Source organism: Elephas maximus, chromosome 8 (genome assembly GCF_024166365.1).
Source record: "Elephas maximus indicus isolate mEleMax1 chromosome 8, mEleMax1 primary haplotype, whole genome shotgun sequence".
In the NCBI taxonomy this organism is placed as follows: Eukaryota; Metazoa; Chordata; class Mammalia; order Proboscidea; family Elephantidae; genus Elephas; species Elephas maximus.
The window spans coordinates 19,261,644-19,284,382 of NC_064826.1; the positions used below are offsets into that span (position 1 = coordinate 19,261,644).

The following is a 22,739-nucleotide window of genomic DNA, read 5'->3' on the forward strand; positions in this document are numbered from 1 at the left end:
GAGATACTATAAAACATTTAGCAGAAATTAGTTATATGTATCCATATGCTTCTATCTCAAAAACATATTGCTGTATGAAAAGATAAGGTGAAGTAAATGTACAGATATAACACCATTTCTACAAACTATACAGCAAATAACTACATATCAAATACATTTTATTACTGTGTGTATAGGTGTGTGAGTGTTCAGATATTTTTTAAAAGATCAGGAAAGATAAAATAACAAACGTATTACAGTGATTATTAAGAAGAGTAGGAAAGAGGGGCTAGGTGGAGGATGATTGTCAAAGATCATCTCTAGTTTCTAAATTTTCAAAGGTAAATATATTTATTGTACAATTAAAATTTTCATTTATAAACAAGTATTCTCTTTCTCATTTAATGTTAGTGATTTTTATAGCATAATATCCAACGGTATTGGAAAGCATGTTGGGACTATTGAGAGTAGGGCCTCCTATTAGCTTCTCTGAGAGTTAGATACCGGTTGCTGTCGAATGAATTCTGACTCATGGCAATCCCATATGTGTCAGAGTAGAACTGTGCTCCACAGGGTTTTCGGTGACTGATTTTTTTGAGAAGTATATTTCCAGGTCTTTCTTCCAAGGTGTCTCTGGGTACACTGGAACTTCTAACCTTTCAGTTAGCACCTAGCGAATTAACTGTTTGCACCACCCAGGGACTATTTGCTGCTTTTTTTTTTTTAGTTGTGCTTTAAATGAATGTTTACAGCTCAAGTTAATTTCTCATCCAAAAATTTATATGTTTTGTGACATTGGTTGCAGTCCCCACAATGTGACAACATGCTCCCCTGCCCCCTCCACCGCACCCACGTTCCCTATGTCCATTTGACCAGTTCCTGATCCTTCCTGCCTACTCATCCTGCTTTTGGCCAGGAGCTGCCCAAGTGGTCTCATATATCTGATTGAGCTAAGATGCATGTTCGTCACATGTATTATTTTTTGTTTTATACTCCCATCTAATCTTTGTTTGAAGAGTGGGCTTCAGGAATGGTTTCAGTTCTGGGTTTATGGAGTGTGGGGGGCCTTAGTTTTAAGGGTTCCTCCTGTTTCTGTCAGACCATTGAGTATGGTCTTTTTAAATGAATTTGAATTCTGTTCTACATTTTTCTTATGCTCTGTCCCGGGGCTCTCTCTTGTTTCCCTGTCAGGGCGATCATTGGTGGTAGCCGGGCACCATCTAGTTCTTTTACTCTCAGGCTGGTGGAGTCTCTGGTTCATTTGGTCCTTTTGGCTAGTATTTTCCTTGTGTCTTTGGTTTTCTTCATTCTCCTTTGCTCCAAGTAGGATGAGACCAATAGATGTATCTTGGATGGCTGCTCACAAGCTTTTAAGACCTGAAATGCTACTCACCAAAGTGGGATGTAGAACATTTTCATTATAAATTTTTATGCCAATTGACTCCCCCAAAACTATGGTCCCCAGGCCCCAGCCTCAGCTACTGTGTCTCTCAAAGTGTTTGGATGTGTCTAGGAAACTGCTTTGGTCCAGTTGTGCTGACGTCCCTTGTACTGTGTGTTGTCCTTCCCTTCACTGAAGTGTCGACCCTTGTCTATTATGTAGTCTGTGATTTCTCTTCCTCCTCTCTCCCTGTACTTGTAATTATCAAAGAATGCTTTATTTTTCTTTGCTTAAACCTTTTCTTGAGTTCTTATAATAGTGGTCTCATGCAATATTTATACTTTTGTTCCTGACTTATTTCACTCAGCATAATGCCCTCCAGATTCCTCCATGTTGTAAGATGTTTCATGGATTCATCATTGTTCTTTATTGTTGCACACTATTCCATTGTGTGTATGTACCATAGTTTGTTTATCCATTCATCTGTTGATGGGTGTTTAGGTTATTTCCATCTTTTTGCTATTATGAATAGTGCTAAAATGAACATGGGTGTGCATATGTCTATTTGTGTGATCGCTCTTATTTCTCTTGGGTGTATTCCTAGGAGTGAGATTGTTGGATCATATGGTATTTCTATTTCTAGCTTTCTAAGGAAGCAGTATATCATTTTCAAAAGCGGTTGTACTATTTTACATTCCCACCAGCAATGCAAAAGAGTTCCAATCTCCCCACAACGTCTCCAACATTTGTTATTTTGTGTTTTTTGGATTAATGCTAGCCTTGTTGAATGACAACATGTACTTTACAGCCTGGCAAATGTGTAGATGACCATCCTTTCTCTCTCTCTCTTTTTTTGTTTTTGTTTTGTTTTGTTTTGGTTGTCCCTCGGATGAAGATTTACAGAACAAACTAGCTTCTCATTAAACAGTTAATACACATATTGTTTTGTTTTGTTGGGGTGAGATGGTATCTCATTGTAGCACCAATTTGCATTTCTCTAATGCTTTATGATAGTGAGCATTTCCTCATGTGTCTGTTAGCCACCTGAATGTCTTCTTTGGTGAACTGTTTGTTCATATCCTTTGCCCATTTTTTAATTGGATTATTTTTGTTGTTGTAGATGTATTGGGTTTTCTTGTAGATTATAGAGGCTAAAACTTTGTCTGATTTGTACTAGCAAAAAAATTTTTCCAAGTCTGTCGGTTCTCTTTTTACTCTTTTGGTGAAGTATTTGGATGAGCATAAGTGTTTAATTTTTAGAAGATCCCAGTTATCCAGCTTATCTCCTGGAGTTTGTGTGTTGTTGGTTTGTATCCTGTTAATGCCATGTTTTAGGGCCTCTAGCGTCGATCCTATTTTTTCTTTTATGAACTTCGTAGTTTTTGGTTTTATATTTAGGTCTTTGATCCATTTTGAGTTAGTTTTTGTATATGGTGTCAGGTATGGCCCCATTTCATTTTTTTGCAGATGGACATCCAGTTTTGTTATCACCATTTGTTAAAAAGACTGTCTTTTCTCCATTTGATGGATTTTGGACCCTTGTTGAAGATCAGGTGACCATAGGTGGTTGGATTTGCATCTGGGTTCTCAGCTCTGTTCCATTGGTCAGTGTATCTGTCATTGTACCAGTACCAGGCTGTTTTGACCACTGTAGCTGTATAGTAGGTTCTGAGGTCAGATAGTGCAGGTCTTCGTACTTTATTCTTCTTCTTCAGTAGTGCTTTACTTATCTGGGGCTTCTTCCCTTTCCATATAAAGTTAATGCTATGTTTTTTCATCTCTTTAAAGAATGTTGTTGGTATTTGAATCAGGATTGCATCGTATTTATAAATCGCTTTGGGTAGAATTGTCATTTTCATAATGTTGAGTCTACCTATCCATGAGCATGGTATGTTTTTCCATTTATGTAGATCTCTTTTGGTTTCTTGCAGGAGTGTTTTGTAGTTTTCTTTGTATAGGTCTTTTATGTCCCTCGTTAGATTTATTCCTAAGTATTTATTTTTTTAGGGGCTATTATAAATGATATTTTTATTTTTATTGTCATTGTTCTCTTTATTGGTGTATAGGAATCCAACTGATTTTTGTATGTTTATCTTGTTTCCTGTTACTCTGCTGAATCTTTCTATTAGTTCCAATAGTTTTTTCATAGAGTCTTTTGTGTTTTCTATGTATTGTATTGTATCATCTGCAAATAGGGGCAGTTTAACTTCTTCATTACCAATATGGATGCCCTTTATTTCTTTTTCTTGCCTTATTGCTCTAGCTAGAACTTCCAGCACAATGTTAAATAGGAGTGGTGGTAAAAGGCATCCTTGTCTTGTTCCTGTTCTCAAGGTGAATGTTTTCAGCCCCTGTCCATTAAGAACGATGTTGGCTGTTGGTTTTGCATAGATGCCCTTCATTATGTTGAGAATTTTACCTTCTATACTTATGTTATTGGGAGTTTTTATCAGAAATGGGTGTTGAACTTTGTCGAATGCCTTTTCTGCATTGATAGAGATGATCATGTGGTTCTTATTTTATTTTTTATTTATGTGGTGTATTACGTTGATTGATTTTCTAATGTTGAAGCATCCCTGAATATGTGGTATGAATCCTATTTGGTTGTGATGTATTATTTTTTTGATATGATGCTGAATTCTATTGGCTAGAATTTTGTTGAGAATTTTTGCATCTGTATTCATGAGAGATATTGATCTGTAATTTTCTTTTCTCTGTGGTGTCTTTGCCTGGTTTTGGCATCAAGGTTATGCTGACTTCATAGAGTGAATATGGAAGTAACGCTCCCTTTTCTGTGTTCTGAAATAGTTTGAGTAGTACTGGTGTACGTTCTTCTCTGAATGTTTCATAGCATTCTCCAGTAAAGCCATCTGGGCCAGGGCTGTTTTTTATTGGGACTTTTTTTTTTTTTTTAATTACCTTTTCGGTCTCTTCTGTTGTTATGGGTCTGTTCAGATTTTCAACATCATTTTTTGTTAATTATCAATAATTGTACTGAATGTAAACGGCCTAAATTCACCCATAAAGAGTCAAGAGAGTGATAGAGTGGATAAGAAAAAAAGGATCCATCAATATGCTGTCTACAAGAGACACACATTAGAAACAAAGTACAAATTTATTAAAAATCAAAGGATGGAAGAAAACATATCAAGCAAATAACTTTCAAAAAAGAGCAGGAGTGGCAATACTAATCTCAGATAACCCCAGTGCTAGACCTTAAAACAAAATCCACCATAAAAGACAAGGATGCTATATAACGATTAAACGGATGATCTGTCGTGAAGACATAACCATAATAAACATCTACACACCCAATGACAGGTCTCCAAAATACATAAAACAAATGCAAACAGCACTGAAAAGAGGAATTTGACAGTTCCACAATAATAGTAGTAGGAGACTTCAATATACCACTCTCGGTAAAGGACAGAACATCTGGAAAGAAACTCAGCAAAGGTACAGAAGAGCTAAAGGGCAGCCAACATGACCGCACAGACATCTAGAATACTCTGCCCAACAGCTGCAAAGTGCACATTCTTTTTGAATGCACATGGAACATTCTCCAGAATAGACCACATCTTAGGCCACAGAGTAACTCTCAACAAAATCCAAAACATTGAGATAATACAAAGTATCTTCTTTGACCGCAACACCATCAAAGTAGAAATTAACAACGAGAAGAGCCAAGGAAAAAAAATGAGTTCCGTGGAAACTGAATAACACCCTGCTTAAAAACTACTGGGTAATAGAAGAAATCAGAAATGGAATAAAAAAAATTCCTAGAATCAAATGAGAATATAAACACATCATACCAAAACGTTTGGGACACAGGAAGGGCAGTGCTCAGTTTATAGCAGTAGATGCACAGATCAAAAAAGAAGGGACAAAATGAAAACATTAGCTACACAACTTGAATGGATAGAAAGAGAACAGCAGAAGAAGCCCAGAGCCAGCAGAAGAAAGGAAATAATAAAGATCAGAGCAGAAATAGAGAAAAGAAAAATAATAGAAAGAATCAACAAAACTAAAAGTTGTTTCTTTGAAAGGATCAACGAAATCGACAAACCACTGGCCAAGGTGACAAAAGAAAAACTGGAGAGGATGCAGATAACCCAAATAAGAAATGAAATGGGGGACGTTACAGTAGAACCAACTGAAATAAAATGGATCATAACAGTATTACGAAAAATTGTACTCTAACAAATTTGAAAGCCTAGAGGAAATAGAGAAATTTCTAGAAACACACTATTTTTTGGTTTCTTGCAAATGGTATTGTAAATGGTATTGATTTGGTGATTTCCTCTTTGTTCATATAGAGTAATCCAAATGATTTTTATATGTTTATCTCGTATCCTGAAACTTTGCTGAACTCTTCTTTAGTTCCAGTAGTTTTCTTGTGGATTCTTTAGGGTTTTCTGTGTATCAGATCATGGCATCTGCACATAGGATATTTTTACATCTTCCTTACCAATTTGGATACCTTTTATTTCTTTTTCTAGCCTAATTGCTGTGGCAAGGACCTCCAGCAGAATGTTGAATAAAAGTGGTGATAAAGGGCATCCATGTCTGGTTCCCATTCTCAAGGGGAATGCTTTCAGACTCTCCATTTAGGATGATGTTGGCTGTTGGGTTTTTATAAATGCCTTTTATTATGCAGAGGAATTTCCCTTCTATTCCTGTTTTGCTGAGAGTTTTTATCAAGAATGGGTGTTGGACTTTGTTAGATGCCTTTTCTTCATTAATTGATGACATCATATGGTTCTTGTCTTTTATTTATGTGATGGATTACATTGACTGTTTTTCTAATATTAAAACATCCCTGCATACCTGATAGGAATCCCACTTGGTCATGGCGAACTGTTTTTTTTTTTTTTTTGGTATGTTGTTGAATTCTATCGGCTAGAATTTTGTTGAGGATTTTTATATCCATGTTCATAAGGAATATCAGTTTGTAATTTTCTTTTTTCGTGGTGTTTTTCCCTGGTTTTGGTATCAGGGTTATGCTGGCTTCATAGAATGAGTTTGGGAGTATTCCATCCTTTTCTATGTTCTAAAATACCTTTAGTAGTAGTGGTGTTAACGCTTCTCTGAAAGTTTGGTAGAATTCTCCAGTGAAGCCATCTGCACCAGGGCTTTTTTTTGTTTGAAGTTTTTTTTTTGTTTTGTTTTGTTTTGGGTTTTTTTTTTTTTTTTTTTTTTTTTACCTTTTCAGTCTCTTCTCTTGTTACGGGTCTGTTCAGATTTTCAACATCATTTTGTGTTAGTTTAGGTATGTAGTGTGTTTCTAGAAATCTGTCCATTTCCTCTAGGTTTTCAAATTTGTTAGAGTATGATTTTTCATGGTATTCTGTTATGATTCTTTTAACTTCAGTTGTGTCTGTTGTGATATCACCCATCTCATTTCTTATTCAGCTTATTTGCTTCCTCTCCTGTTGTTCTTTTGCCAGTTTGGCCAATGGGGTTTATCGATTTTATCAAGCTTTTCAAAGAACCAGCTTTTGGTCTGGTTAATTCTTTCAGTTGTTTTCTCTTCTCTATTTCATTGAATTCTGATTTTTATTATTTGCTTTCTTCTGGTGCCTGAGGGCTTCTTTTGCTGCTCTCTTTCTATTTGTTTGAGTTGTAGGGATAATTATTTGATTTTGGCCCTTTTGTCTTTTTGGATGTGTGCATCTGTTGCTATAAATTGACCTCTGACCACTGCTTTTGCTGTGTCCCAAAGGTTCTGGTAGGACTTGTTTTCATTCTTATTTGATTGTATGAATTTCTTTATTCTGTCCTTAATTTCTTCTATAACCCAGTAGTTTTTGAGCAAGGTGATGTTCGATTTCTATGTGTTTGATTTGTTTTTCCTTGCTTTTTCTTTTATTGATTTCTGCTGTGATGGCTTTATGGTCAGAAAAGATACTTTGTTAATATTTTGATGTTTTGGATTCTGTAAGCTTGCTTTATGGCCTAATATGTGGCTATTCTGGAGAATGTTTCATGTGTATTGGAAAAGAAAGTATACTTGGTTGCTGTTGGGTGGAGTGTTCTGTATACGCCTATGAGGTCAAGTCGGTTGATTGTGGTATTTAGATCTTCCATTTTTTAATTGAGCTTCTTTCTGGAAGTTCTGTCCTGCACTGAAAGTGGTGTGTTGAAGTCTCCTACTATTATTATGGAACTGTCTAACTCTCTTTTCAGTACTGTTCAAGTTTGTTTTATATGCTTTGGAGCCCTGTCTTTGGGGGTGTTAATATTTATTATGGTTATATCCTCCTGGCATATTGTCCCATTAATCATCATATAGTGTCCTTCCTTATCCTTCATGGTGGATTTAACTTTAAAGTCCATTTTTTCTGAAATTGATATTGCCACTCCTGCTTTTTTTTTTTTTTTTGATTGTTGTTTGCTTGATATATTTTTTTCCATCCTTTGAGTTTTTGTTTGTATCTTTAAGGTGGTGTCTCTTGTAGGCAGTGTATAGATGGATTGTGTTTTTTTATTCAGTCTGCCACTCTCTGTCTCTTTATTGGTGCATTTAGTCCATTTACATTGAGTGTAACGATTTATTGGTATGAGTTTATTGGTATGCTGTCGTTTTGATGTCTTTTCTTGTGTGTTGTTGACAGTTTCATTTTTACACTTAATTTTCTGTGCTGAGTCATCTTTCTTTATATATTTTCTTTTTCATTGCTGTTGCTTTTGTATTTGCTGAGTTTTTATGTTTTCTTGTTTTTTATTTTGATGTGCTGGATTCTTAGTTTCCTTTGTGGTTACCTTAACATTTACCTCTATTTTTCTAAGTTTAAACCGATTCATTATTTCTTTGTATTGTCTTGACTTCCTCTCCATATGAAAGTTCTATGACTACGTTTTTTCGTCCACCTTTTTTGTTTTGATGTTGTCATCTTTTACATAATGACCTCTCTGTTTCCCTTTTTTGAGTGTTTTAGCTTTATTTTTATGATTTCCCTATCTGGGTTGATATTTGGTTGCCCTGTCCTGTGTTCTACTCTTGGGTTGTTTTCTTATGTTATTGATTTTCAATTTCTTTTCATTTTGGTTTGGTTTTTGCAAATTCCCTAAAGTTCTATTTATCTCGAAATGTCCTAATTTCACTTTCATATTTGAGACAGTTTTGCTGGATATATAATTCTTTGCTGGCAACTTTTTTCCTTCGAGGCTTTATATATGTCATCCCGTTGCCTTCTGGCCTGTATGGTTTCTGTTGAGTAGTCCGAGCTTAGTCTTATTGACTCTCCTTTATAGGTGACTTTTTGTTTATCCCCAGCTGCTGTTAAAATTCCCTCTTTATCTTTGGTTTTGGCAAGTTTGATTATGATATGTCTTGATGACTTTCTTTTGGGATATACCTTGTGTGGGTTCGATGAGCATCTTGGATAGATATTTTCTTTCACGATAACAGGGAAGTTTTCTGCCAACAAGGCTTCAAAAACTCTCTTTGTATTTTCTGTTATTATCCCTCTTCTGGTGCTCCAATCTCTCATAGATTATTCCTCTTGATAGAGTCTTATAAAATTCTTAGGGTTTCTTCATTTTTTTTAATTACTTTATCTGATTTTTCCTCAGATATGTTGGTATCAAGTGCTTTATCTTCAGTCTCACTAATTCTGACTTCCATTTCCTCAGTTCTGCTCCTGTGACTTTCTGTTGAGTTGTGTAATTCTGAAATTTTATTGTTCATCTTCTGGATTTCTGTTTGCTGTCTCTATGGATTGTTGCAGCCTATTAAATTTGTCATTATGCTCTTGTCTAAACTGCTTAAGTTCCTCTAATGCTTTGTCTGTGTGCTGCTTGGATTGTTCTGTGTTTTGCCTGATCTCTTGAGGGTTCTGTATATTAATCTTTTATTTTCTACCTGAGGTAATTCCACGAGGTTCTCTTCATCTGGAAGGCTTCTTGATTCTTTGTTTTGGGAGCTTGCTGAAGCCATCAGGGCCTGCCTCTTTATGTGATTTGATATCGACTATTGTCTCTGAGCCATCAATAAGTTATTGTATTTATTTTATGTTTACTTACTGTGTCCTAGTTTCTTGTTTTGTTTTGATATGCCCAGATAGGCTGCTCGAGTGAGCTAGTTTGATTATTGGTGCCTTTGAAGCTCTAATGTCCTGGCACCAGGTGGTTAGAGCTGTTACTAGGTGTGTGAGCCCAGGAGTCCATTTACTTGTATGAATTCACCCAGGTATCTAGGTAGTCAGTCACCGAGTGTGTGATGCAGGCTCTCACCTACAGTCTTAGATGATCAGGGGTGATTGGTGTTGGCACAGGTATATGGCTGCAGTAGGGGATCACGCGCTGAGCGAGGCAGTTGGCTGACAACCGCCCCTGAGTGTGTGTGAGGAAAGCATGTCCCTGTTCCCTAGAGCATGTAGGTGGGTGGATTTTACAGCTGGACTGTGGACACCCAATGTGGTTGGCTATGAGGCTGAGAGGCACTGCTTATCCTTGGACCCCTGTTGTGGGTGCCTAGGGGGCATGGGTGGAGCCACCAGTTCTCAGTCCTTGATGTGGGTAGGTGAGGACCCTGCTTAATAGGCAGAGCAATGTCAAACATCACAAACCTACCTCTCCACCATATAGCTAAAACTGTCGAAGTTAGATTTCAGGTATATACCCCATTGTACTATGCTAATGAAGGCCTACAGTGTTGAAATGGGCTCACGCAGGTCTGTGCAGGGGTGAAAGGCACGCAAAGCCTGTGGAGCCCTTATGCCTGTGCCTAGGCAAAGGAGCTGTTTCAGCCCTGAGTTCTTGGCTCAGGGGAACTGGCAGATTATTTTTTCCCTGTATTTTAATTTGTTCCTTCTCCAAGGCTGCGAAAATGGCTCAGAGCACATGACAGATCCTACTTCTGGCCCAGGGAAAGTTGCTGTCACTGAAGCCGCTCAGGACCCAGTGCAGAGTGGGGAGGGGTGAGGTAAATGGGAGAGAGTTTTTTCCCAAAGGAGGGCTTTTTGATCCACACGGTAGATTAAACACACGTACTTATCTTTTGCCAATTGAGCGCTACTTTTTACTGATTCTGGAGGTTTGAGTGGACTCTCTGCCATCAGTCTCTCCTGATGTGGAAAATGCGTCCAAATGCCACTGCTTGCCTCACCACACTAGTGCCAGCGAATCCGGCCTGCAGGGTTCCGATTCCCACCGGGTCAGATCTGGCAACTCCTTGCTACCTCTGAACCATCTCTCCCTCCCCCTGCCACTCAGTCCAGTTCCTCAGCTTTGGCTTTGATGTTCAGGGCTCCTAGGTTGTCACATATGATCGATTCACCTGTTGTGTTTTGGGGGTCTTTGTTGTAAGAGGGACCACAGGAAGAGCCTGACTACTTTACCATCTTGGCCCTGCCTTTTATTTCTTCTTCAATTTTAGTACTTGTGGTAACCTAGGAGTTTATCCATTTCATCTCATTTTTTAAATCTGTTGGTATATAGTTCATTATGTTCCCTTATAATCCTTTTAATTTCTTTAGGGTCAGTAGCGATGTCCTCTCATTTCTGTTTTTTGTAATTTATGTCTTTTTAAAATTTTTTTATCTTGGTAAAAATTTGTCAATTTTTGTTGATCTTTTCAAAGAACCAAAGAATTTTTTTTTTTTTTTAATGTATTCTAGTCCACTGATCTCTGCACTAATCTTTATTATTTTCTTTCTTTTGCTTGCTGTGGACTTTGCTTCTTTTTCTAGTTTCATAATGTGGAAGCTTCAGTTCCCAATTAGAGACTTTTGTTCTTTTCTGTAATAAGTGTTTACAGCTATGAATCTCACCCCAAGCATTGCTTTACCTGCATCCCATGAATTTTGATTTGTTGTATTTTTGTTTTTATTTAGTTTCACCTATTTTCTCATTTCCTATCTGATTTCTTCTTTGATCCATGGATTATTTACAAGTGTTCTGCTTAATTTCCAAATATTTGTGAGATTTCCTTGATTTCTCTTCTGTTGTTGATTCATATCTGGTTGTGGCTGGAGATCATACTTTGTATGATTTCCTCTTTTCCCATTTTTAAAAATATATTGGTCCTTGTTTTATGACCTGGCACTTGGTTTATCCTTTAGTTTCTTATGCACTTAAAAAGAATATATGTTTTACAATCATGGAATTAAATGTTCTGTATAATCAGCTAATCAAGTTGGTTGATCATGTTTTTCAAGTCCTTTATATCTTTAATGATTTTGTCTTGTTCTATCAGTTATTGGATGGGTATAGACATCTCCAGCTATTTTTGTTAAGTGATCTATTTTTCCTGTCCATTCTGTCAGGTTTTACTTTATGTATTTTGAGGCTCTGTTATTAAGTGTGTATATATTTATAATTATTATATTTTCCTGAGAGATTGACCCCTTTATCATTATGAAATATCTTTGTTTCTAGTTAGTGATATTTTTTCTTAAATTCCATTTTGTTTGATATTAATATAGCCACTCCTGATCTCTTATTGTTTGTATGTCATATCTTTTTCCATGTTTTTACTTTCATCCTCTTTGTTCATTAAATTCAAGGTGTGTCTCTTGTAGACAACATGTGGTTGAATCTTGAAATCTCTGTCTTTTGGTTAGCGTGTTTAGAACATTCACATACAATTATTGATTTGGTTGAATTTCCCTTTGCTATGTTGATTTTTGTTTTCTGTGTGTCTCCTGTCTTTTTTGTACCTATTTGTGTTAAATGCATATTTTTAGTGTATCCTTTTAATTCCTGTGTTGATACTTGAACTGTTTTTTTTCTTAGTTGTTGCCCTAGGATCAGAATATGTATTTTGCTTATCAAAATATACCTCAGATTAATACTAACTTAATTTCAACAAAATATAGAATCTTTGTTTCAGTATAGTTCCATTTCTTCCCCCCCTTTGTGCTATTATTGTCAATATATTACATCTTTATATGTTATAAACCCAACAATATAATTATTATTATTTTTTTCAATCTTATGCCCTTTAAAGTAGTTGAGAAATGAAAAAGATACCTATAGAGTCTAATATTAACTCACATATTTACCGTTTCTGTTGCTCTTTATGCCCTATGGATTCATGTCACCATATGGAGTCAACGTTTCAATCTAAATGACTTCCTTTAGTATTTTTTGTTAAGGCATATCTCTTGGCAATTCAGTCTTTGCTTGTCTGGGAATATATTTAACCTTCATTTTTGAAGGATCCTTTTGCTGGATATAGAATTCTTGGCTGACAGTCTTTTTCTTTCAGCATTTTGAATATGGCATTCTACTGCCATCTGGCCTCCATTGTTTCATGTGACACATCACCCATAAATTGTATTGATGCTGTCCTGTACAGTGTGATGAATAGTTTGCCTCTTGTTGCTTTTGAGATTTTCTTTTTGTCTTATGCTTTTACCAGTTTGAGTATGATACGTCTATGTGTGGATTTCTTTTTATTTATTTTTCTTCAGATTTGTCGAACTTACTGCATGTCTAGATTAATGTTTTTCATCAAATTTGGGAGGGTTTGGCCATTATTTCTTCAAATTGACTTTTTGCTCCATTGTCCCTCTCTTTTCCTTCTGGGACTTCAGCTATGCAAATGTTGATACACTTGATGGTATCTCAAAGGTCTCTCAGGCTCTGTTCATTTTTATTTGTCCTTTTTTTATTTCTCAGCTGGATATCTCAGTTAACCTTTGTACAGGTTTGCTGTTCTTTCTTATCTGAGCTCAAATCTGCTACTGAATTCCTTTAGTGAATTTTTCATTTCAGTTGTTGATCACACTTTCCAACTCCCAAATCTCTATTTGGTTCCTTAAAAAAACAAAAAATCATTTCTGCCACTTTATTGATATTCTCTTTTTTGGTGATACGTCATTGTCATACATTTATTTAATTTTCTAGCTTCCTTTTGTTCTTTGAACATTTTTATAAATAGCTCATTTAAAATGTTTGTCTAATAATTTCAACATCTGGGTTTCCTGTATATGGGCCATTCTTTTGTATTTCACTGCATGTCTCATAATTGTTTTGTCAAAAACTGGACATTTTAAATAATATAATATGGGAACTTCTGTAAAGTCTGTATTCTTTGTTGTGTGTTGCCACTGGAGTCTCTGGTTAGCCAAGTGGTCAGAAAATGCTTAGACGTATTTCCTTAAATGCTTTAAACCAGTCAGTCTCCTACGTTTTGCCAAAGGGCTCTGTGTATGTTGGTGCACACTTTCCATCCTTGAGCAGTTTATAACTCTGAAAGTTCTCTTGAACAATGCTGGTCTACAACAGCACTGTCCGATAGAAACATAATGTGAGCCACATATATAATTTTAAATTTGTAGTAGCCACATTAAAAAATGTTTTAAAGGTGAAATTAATTCTAACAATATATTTTATTTAACCTAATATATCTAAAATGTCATTTTGACATATAACCAGTTTCAAAATTATTAGAGACTAGTCCTTCACTTCCTACCTGTGCAGAGCCTCAAAGTCAAGCAGAGATGAGAGACCAGGATTCTGGCAGGTCTTTTGGGCATGTGCACAGCCCTCCACATGCCAGCCTTCTCATTGTTTTGTGGAAGAGTGGGTTTTCAGAGGTCTTTGCTCCATGATTTTGGAAGTGTCTGTGTTTTTGACCACTGAGTATACCACTCCTGCTCTATTTGATATCTAGTAATGGCCTGTATATATTTATTGGCAGCCATGAAAGTCCACTCTTTGATTTCATTGAGAGCTGCCTGCGAAATAAACATGAGATGGTTATTTATGAAGCTGCTTCAGCTATCATCCACCTTCCTAACTGTACTGCAAGGGAGTTGGCACCTGCTGTTTCAGGTTAGTTGAGTATCTGATAGCTAGATTTCTTTATGTTGCTGTGTTTAAGTTCTGTAGGTTTGCAGGATAGGTGTTAAGACTCGTTTTTGAACCTTAGTGCTGTATGTATAATCTTTGCATTCTGATAGTTTATCTGTAGGTAGTTTGTTTTAGTTGTTCTTTACTTTTATTACTTCCTTTTCTCGTTACTATTTTCCCATATAAAACTTGTGGAAAAATTTTCGCTTAGAAAACAAGTAACTTTCATGCCCTAAATTTTCTTTAATGTTTCAAAAGGCTATTTGCTCTCATAGCTCTAGATATTTAAAGTATCAATGGGTCTTTTTTTGTTTTTTTTTTTAGAAAAAAGAACAAATTTAGTTTTCTGTTAATTTGAACTTTTTATAACTAAACAAAAAGTGCCTTTTCTCTTTTTCATGACATGTTTTTCGTCTGAATTTTTGATGCTGTGATCCAATCTTATGCATATTCTGAATATGATTCTTTATGTACTGTATTTTCAACTATATGATATGTGATGAAATGAGCTACATTTACAATGTGGAATGTTTTTGTTTTTAGTTCTTCAACTTTTCTGCAGCTCTCCTAAGCCAGCCTTGAGATATGCAGCTGTGAGGACCTTGAACAAGGTAGGTGTCTCTTTCCTAACTACTGACATATATCAGTGACTGATTGCAAAATAATAAAGCATTTTGCTTTCTCTCCAAGGTTAATAGATGTGATTTATAGGTCTCACTTCTACAATACCCCACTTGTATTCATGGCCTTCGCTGTGGCCATTTTAACTATTAATTAACTGAAGATTATCATTTATTTCTGACTTCTGAGCACTTTGTACTCAAGAGCCACACATGGCTATTTCTATTTAAATTAAATAAAATTAAAAACTCAGTTCCTCAGTAACAGTAGCCACATTTCATGTGCTCATTAGCCACATGTGGTTAGTTAGTGGCTCTCAGATTGAACAATGCTGGTCTGCCACGGCACTGTCCAGTAGAAACATAACGCAAGTCACACATGAAATTTTAAATTTTGTAGTAGCCACATTAAAAAATGTTTTAAAGGTGAAATTAGTTCTAACAATGTATTTTATTTGATGTAATATATCTAAAATGTCATTTCAACACGTAATCAGTATAAAAATTATTGGAGATTTTTTATTTTGTTTTTTTGTACCATGCCTTTGACATCCAGTGTGTATTTTATACTTACAGCATATCTCAATTTGGACTAGCCACATTTCAGATGTTCATTAGTCACATATAGCTATTGGCTATTGTATCAACAACATAAGTCTAAATAATGCAACACAGAACCACAGAATAAATTAAATAACCATGAAAAATTTTAAATAAAAGCTTAATGTAACAGAAGACCTGTCATAGGCAGCATAATATCAGTTATAAATAGAATTTTATAACAAGTAGAAGAGAGAAAAGTTTGAAGTAGCCATGGAAGAAGCCTTTATAGACCGAGTTGAATTTTATCTTAAAGGGTTGATATAGGTCCATAATCCCTCATCTCTAACCTTGGAGCCAGGTATGTCTCAGAATTCATTTTTTTATGAATTTTGGGAAGGCAATATGGTACTGTGTTTATACTACATACTAGCCCTGTGGACTTCAGGTAGCACTGCACCACTGACACGTTCATATTTCTTTCTGTTTTTCTTTTTTAAATAACATTTTATTGTGTTTTTGGCGAAGGCTTACATGACAGTTTAGGTTCCCATTCAACAATTTCAATTTCTATACAAGTTGTTCAGTGACACTGGTTACATTCTTCACAATGTGTGAACATTCTCATGATTTCCGTTCTGGTTGTTCTGTTTCCATTAATCTAGTTCCCCTGTCCCCTTACATTCTCACGTTTGTTTTAAAGTAATTGTTGACCGTTTGGTCTTATATAGGTGATTTTTTCTTTTTAATTTTTATTGTGCTTTAAGTGAAAGTTTACAGTTCAAGTTAGTTTCTCATGCAGCAATTTATGCACATATTGTTATGTGACCCTAGTTGCTCTCCCTGTAATGTGACAGCACACTCCTTTCCACCCTGGATTTCCCATGTCCATTCAGTCAGTTCCTGTACCTTTTTGCCTTCTCATCTTTCCTCCGGACAGGAGCTGCCCATTTAGTTTCATGTATCTACTTGAGCAAAGAAGCACTGTCTTCACGAGTATCATTTTATGTCTTATAATCCAGTCTAATCTTTGTCTGAAGAGTTGGCTTCAGGAATGGTTTCAGTTCTGGGCTAACAGAGAGTCTGGGGGCCATGTCTTCCAGGGTCCCTCTAGTCTCAGTCAGACCATTAAGCCTGGTCTTTTTACTAGCATTTGAGGTCTGCATCCCACTTTTCTCCTGCTCTGTCAGGGACTCTCTGTTGTGTTTCCCGTCAGGGTGGGCATTGGTGGTAGCCAGGTACCATCTAGTTCTTCTGGTCTCAGGCTGATGAAATCTCTAGTTTATGTGGCCCTTTCTGTCTCTTGGGCTAATATTTTCCTTGTGTCTTTTGTGTTCTTCATTCTTCTTTGCTCCCAGTAAATTGGGACCAATTGATGTATCTTAGATGACCACTCACTAGCTTTTAAGACCCTAGACACCACTCTCCAAAGTGGGATGCAGAACATTTTCTTAAAAAACTTTGTTTTACCGGTTGACCTAGATGTCCCTTGAAACCGTGGTTCTTAGACCTTTGCCACTGCTACTCTGTCCCTTGAAGTATTTGGTTCTATTCAGGAAACATTTTAGCTTTTGATTTATTCCAGTTGTGCTGACTTCCCCTGTATTATGTGTTGTCCTTCCCTTCACCTAAGATAATTCTTACCTACTATCTGGTTGGTGACTACCCCTACCCCTCTCCCTCACTCCCCACCCTCATAACCATCAAAGAATGTTTTCTTCTGTGTTTAAACCTTTTCTTGAGTTCTTATGATACTGGTCCCATACAATATTTGTCCTTTTGTAACTAATTTCACTCAGGATAACCATACAATATTTGTCCTTTTGCAGCTAATTTCACTCAGAATAATGCCTTCCAAATTCATCCATGTTATGAGATGTTTCACAGATTCATCGTTGTTCTTTATCATTGTGTAGTATTCCATTATCTGAATATACCATAATTTGTTTATCCATTCATCCGTTGATGGGCACCTAGGTTGTTTCTATCTTTTTGCTATTGTGAACAGTGCTGCAGTAAACATGGGTGTGCATATATCTATTCGTGTGACGGCTCTTCTTTCTCTAGGGTATATTATTCCAAGGAGTAGGATTGCTGGATCATATGGTATCTCTATTTCCAGCTTTTTAAAGAAGCACCAATAAGTTTGCAAAGTGGTTGTACTACTTTACATTTCCACCATCAGTGTGTAAGTGTTCCAGTCTCTCTACAACCTCTCCAAGATTTATTATTTTGTGTTCTTGGGCTAATGCTAGCCTTGTTGGGATGAGATGGTATCTCATTGTAGTTTTGATTTGCATTTCTCTAATGGCTGATTATACTGAGCATTTCCTCATCTGTCTGTTAGCCTCTTAAATGTCTAATTTGATGAAGTGACTGTTCATATCCTTTGCCCATTTAAAAAAAATTTTTTATTGTGCTTTAAGTGAAAGTTTACAAATCAAGTCAGTCTCTCACACAAAAACTTTCATACACACCTTGCTACATACTCCCAATTGCTCTCCCCCTAATGAGACAATCCGCTCCCTCCCTCCGCTCTCTCGTTTCCTGTCCATTTCACCAGCTTCTAACCCCCTCTACCCTCTCATCTCCCCTCCAGGCAGGAGATGCCAACATAGTCTCAAGTGTCCACCTGATCCAGGAAGCTCACTCCTCACCAGCATCCCTCTCCATCCCATTGTCCAGACCAATCCCTGTCTGAAGAGTTGGCTTCAGGAATGATTCCTGTCCTGGGCCAACAGAAGGTCTGGGGGACATGACCACCGGAGTCCTTCTAGTCTCAGTCAGATCATTAGGTCTGGTCTTTTTATGAGAATTTGGGTCTGCATCCCACTGCTCTCCTGCTCCCTCAGGGGTTCTCTGCTGTGTTCCCTGTCAGGGCAGTCATCGGTTTTAGCTGGGCACCATCTAGTTCTTCTGGACTCAGGCTGATGTAGTCTCTGGTTCGTGTGGCCCTTTCTGTCTCTTGGGCTCGTAATTACCTTGTGTCCTTGGTGTTCTTCATTCTCCTTTACTCCAGGTGGGTTGAGACTAATTGATGAATTTTAGATGGCTGCTTACTAGCGTTTAAGGCCCCAGGCACCTCTCTCCAAGGTGGGATGCAGAATATTTTCTTAATAAATTTTATTATGCCAATTGACTTAGATGTTCCCTGAAACGATGGTCCCCAAAACCCCACCCCTGCTACGCTGGCCTTCGAAGCCTTAAGTTTATTAAGGAAACTTCTTTGCTTTTCGTTTAGTCCAAGTGTGCTGACCTCACCTGTATTGTGTGTTATCTTTCCTGTCACGTAAAGTAGTTCTTATCTACTTTCTCTTTTTTATGTAACTAGTACATACCCCTCTCCCTCCCTCCTCCCTGTCCTAACCACAAAAGAATGTTTTCTTCTCAGTTTAAACTGTTTCTCAAGTTCTTATAATAGTAGTCTTATCAATATTTGTCCTTTTGCAACTAATTTCACTCAGCATAATGCCTTCCAGGTTTCTCCATGTTATGAAATGTTTCACAGATTCATCACTCTTCTTTATCATTGTGTAGTATTCCATTGTGTGAATATAGCATAATTTATTTATCCATTCATCTGTTAATGGGCACCTTGGTTGCTTCCATCTTTTGCTACTGTAAACAGTGCTGTAGTGAACGTGGGTGTGCATATATCTATTCATGTAAAGGCTCTTACTTCTCTAGGATATTTTCCAAGGAGTGGGATTGCTGTATCGTATGGTATTTCTGTTTCTAGCTTTTTAAGGAAGCGCCAAATCGATTTCCAAAGTGGTTGTACCATTTTACATTCCCACCAGCAGTGCATAAGTGTTCCAATCTCTCCACAGCCTCTCCAACACTTATTGTTTTGTATTTTTTGGATTAATACCAGCCTCGTGGGAGTGAGATGAAATCTCATTGTAGTTTTAATCTGCATTTCTCTAATGGCTGATGGCGGTGAACATATCCTCATGTATCTGTTAGCTACCTGAATGTCTTCTTTAGTGAAGTGTCTGTTCGTATCTTTTGCCCTTTTTTTAATTGGGTTATTTGTCTTTTTGTAGTTGAGTTTTTGCAGTATCATGTAGATTTTAGAGATGAGGCGCTGATTGGAAACGTTATAGCTAAAAACTTTTTCCCAATCTGTAGGTGGTCTTTTTACTCTTTTGCTGAAGTCTTTGGATGAGCATAGGTGTTTGATTTTTAGGAGCTCCCAGGTATCTAGTTTTTCTTCTGCATTGTTAGTAATGTTTTGTATATTGTTCATGCCATGTATTAGGGCTCCAAATGTTGTCCCTATTTTTTCTTCCATGATCTTTATCATTTTAGATTTTATATCTAGGTCTTTGGTCCATTTTGAGCTCGTTTTTGTGCAGGGAGTGAGGTATGGGTCTTGTTTCATTTTTTTGCAGATGGATATCCAGTTATGCCAGGACCATTTGTTAAAAAGACTGTCTTTTCCCCATTTAACTGTTTTGGGGCCTTTGTCAAATATCAGCTGCTCATATGTGAATGGATTTATGTCTGGATTCTCAATTCTGTTCCATTGGTCTATGTATCTGTTTTTGTACCAGTACCAGGCTATTTTGACTATGGTGGCAGTATAATAGGTTCTAAAATCAGGTAGAGTGAGGCCACCCACTTTGTTCTTTTTCAGTAATGCTTTACTTACCTGGGGCCTCTCTCCCTTCCATAGGAAGTTGGTGATTTGTTTCTCCATCTCAGTAAAGAATGTCGTTGGAATTTGGATAGGAATTACATTAAATGTGTAGATCACTTTTGGTAGAATAGACATTTTTATAATGTTAAGTCTTCCTATCCATGAGCAAGGTATGTTTTTCCACTTACGTAGGTCTCTTTTGGTTTCTTGCAGAAGTGTACTGTAGTTTTCTTTGTATAAGTCTTTTACATCTCTGGTAAGATTTATTCCTAAGTATTTTATCTTCTTGGGGGCTACTGTAAATGGCATCGTTTTGGTGATTTCCTCTTTGCTGTTCTTTTTTTTAGTGTAGAGGAATCCAACTGATTTTTGTATGGTTATCTTGCATCCCGATACTCTGCTAACTCTTCTATTAATTTCATTAATTTTCTGGATGATTCCTTAGGGTTTTCTGTGTATAAGATCATGTCGTCTGCAAATAATTTTACTTTTTGCTTGCCAATCTGGATGCCCTTTATTTTTTTTATCTAGCCTAATTGCTTTGGCCAGGACCTCCAGCATAAGGTTCAATAAGAGCAGTGATAAAGGGCATCCTTGTCTGGTTCCCGATTTCAAGGGGAATGTTTTCAGGCTCTCTCAATTTAGGGTGATGTTGGCTGTTGGCTTTGTATAAATGCCCTTTGTTATGTTGAGGAATTTTCCTTCTATTCCTATTTTGCTGAAAGTTTTTATCACGAATGGATGTTGAACTTTGTCAAATGCCTTTCTGCGTGAATTGATAAAATCATGTGATTCTTATCTTTTGTTTTATTTATGTGATGGATTACATTAATTGTTTTCCTAATGTTGAACCATCCCTGTGTACCTGATATGAATCCCACTTGGTCATGGTGAATTATTGTTTTGATATGTTGTTGAATTTTATTGAGGATTTTTGCGTCTATGTTCATGAGGGATATAGGTCTATAATTTTCTATTTTTGTGGTGTCTTTACCTGGTTTTGGTATCAGGGATATGGTGGCTTCGTGGAATGAGTTTGGTAGTATTCCATCCTTTTCTGTACTCTGAAATACCTTTAGTAGTAGTGGTGGTAACTCTTCTCTGGAAGTCTGGTAGGAATCTGCAGTGAAGCCGTCTGGACCGGGGCTTTTTTTTATTGGGAGTTTTTTGATTACCTTTTCAATCTCTTCTTTTGTTATGGGTTTATTTAGTTGTTCTACCTCTGTTTGTGTTAGTTTAGGTAGGTAGTGTGTTTCTAGGAATTCATCCATTTCTTTAGGTTTTCAAATTTGTTAGAGTACAATTTTTCGTAGTAATCTGATATGATTCTTTTAATTTCAGTTGGGTCTGTTGTAATATCGCCCATCTCATTTCTTATTCGGGTTGTTTGCCTCCTCTCCTGTTTTTCTTTTGTCAGTTTGGCCAGTGGTTTATCAATTTTGTTGATTTTTTTTTAAGAACCAGCTTTTGGTCTTGTTAATTCTTTCAATTGTTTTTCTGTTTTCTATTTCATTTAGTTAAGCTCTAATTTTTATCATTTGTTTTTGTCTGGTTCCTGAGGGTTTCTTTTTTTGCTCTCTTTTTGTTCAAGTTGTAGGGGTTGTTATTTGATTTTGGCCCTTCTTTTTGTGTGTGTGTATTTATTGATATAAATTGATCTCTGAGCACTGCTTTTGCTGTGTCCCAAAGGTTCTGATAGGAAGTGTTTTCATTCTCATTGGATTCTATGAATTTCTTTATTCCATCCTTAATGTCATCTATAACCCAGTCTTTTTTGAGCAGGGTATTGTTCAGTTTCCAAGTGTTTGATTTCTTTTCCCTTCTTTTTCTGTTATTGATTTCCACTTTTATGGCCTTATGGTCAGAGAAGATGCTTTGTAATATTTCAGTGTTTTGGATTCTGCTAAGGCTTGCTTGATGACCTAATATGTGGTCTATTCTAGAGAATGTTCCATGTGCACTAGAAAAGAAAGTATGCTTGGTTGCTGTTGGGTAGAGTGTTCTGTATATATCTATGAGGTCAGGTTGGTTGATTGTGGCATTTAGATCTTCCGTGTCTTTATTGAGCTTCATTCTGGATGTCCTGTCCTTCACTGAAAGTGGTATGTTGAAGTCTCCTACTAATATGGTGGCGCTGTCTATCTCACTTTACAACGCTGATAGAGTTTGTTTTATGTATGTTTTATGCAGCCCTGTCTTTGGGTACATAAATATTTAATATGGTTATATCTTCTTGGTATATTGTCCCTTTAATCATTGTATAGTATCCTTCCGTATCCTTTATGATGGATTTAACTTTAAAGTCTATTTTGTCAGAAATTAATATTGCTACTCCTGCTCTTTTTTGATTGTTGTTTGCTTCATATATATATTTTTTCCATCGCTTGAGTTTTTGTTTGTTTGTGTCTCTAAGTCTAAGGTGTGTCTCTTGTAGCATCATATAGAAGGATCATATTTTTTAATCCGTTCTGTCACTTTATTGGTTCATTTAGTCCATTTACATTCAGTGTAATTATGGATAGGTATGAATTTACTGCTGTCACTTTGATGTCTGTTTTTGTGTGTTATTGACAGTTTCTTTTTCCTACTTAATTTTATGTGCTGAGTAGATTATCTTTATATCTTGTCCTTTCTCGTATTTGTTGTTGTTGATTTTGTTTCTGCTGAGTCTCTATTTTTTTCTTTTATTTCATTTTGATGAGTAGGATAGTTTGTCTCCTTTGTGGTTGCCTTATTATTTTTCTAAATTTAAACCTAACTATTATTTCTTTGTACT

The 22,739-nt window shown here is 36.5% G+C and overlaps 1 protein-coding gene across 1 annotated transcript in view; it reads left to right on the top strand.

Annotated features, from left to right (window-relative positions):
* COPG2 (COPI coat complex subunit gamma 2) overlaps window positions 1-22,739 on the top strand; it is a 572,624-nt gene that overhangs the window by 115,461 nt on the left and 434,424 nt on the right. Inside the window, exons 10-11 of the mRNA XM_049894309.1 lie at window positions 14,010-14,143; window positions 14,705-14,772. Coding sequence (XP_049750266.1) covers window positions 14,010-14,143; window positions 14,705-14,772 — 202 coding nt within the window. The remainder of the gene's footprint in view (window positions 1-14,009; window positions 14,144-14,704; window positions 14,773-22,739) is intronic.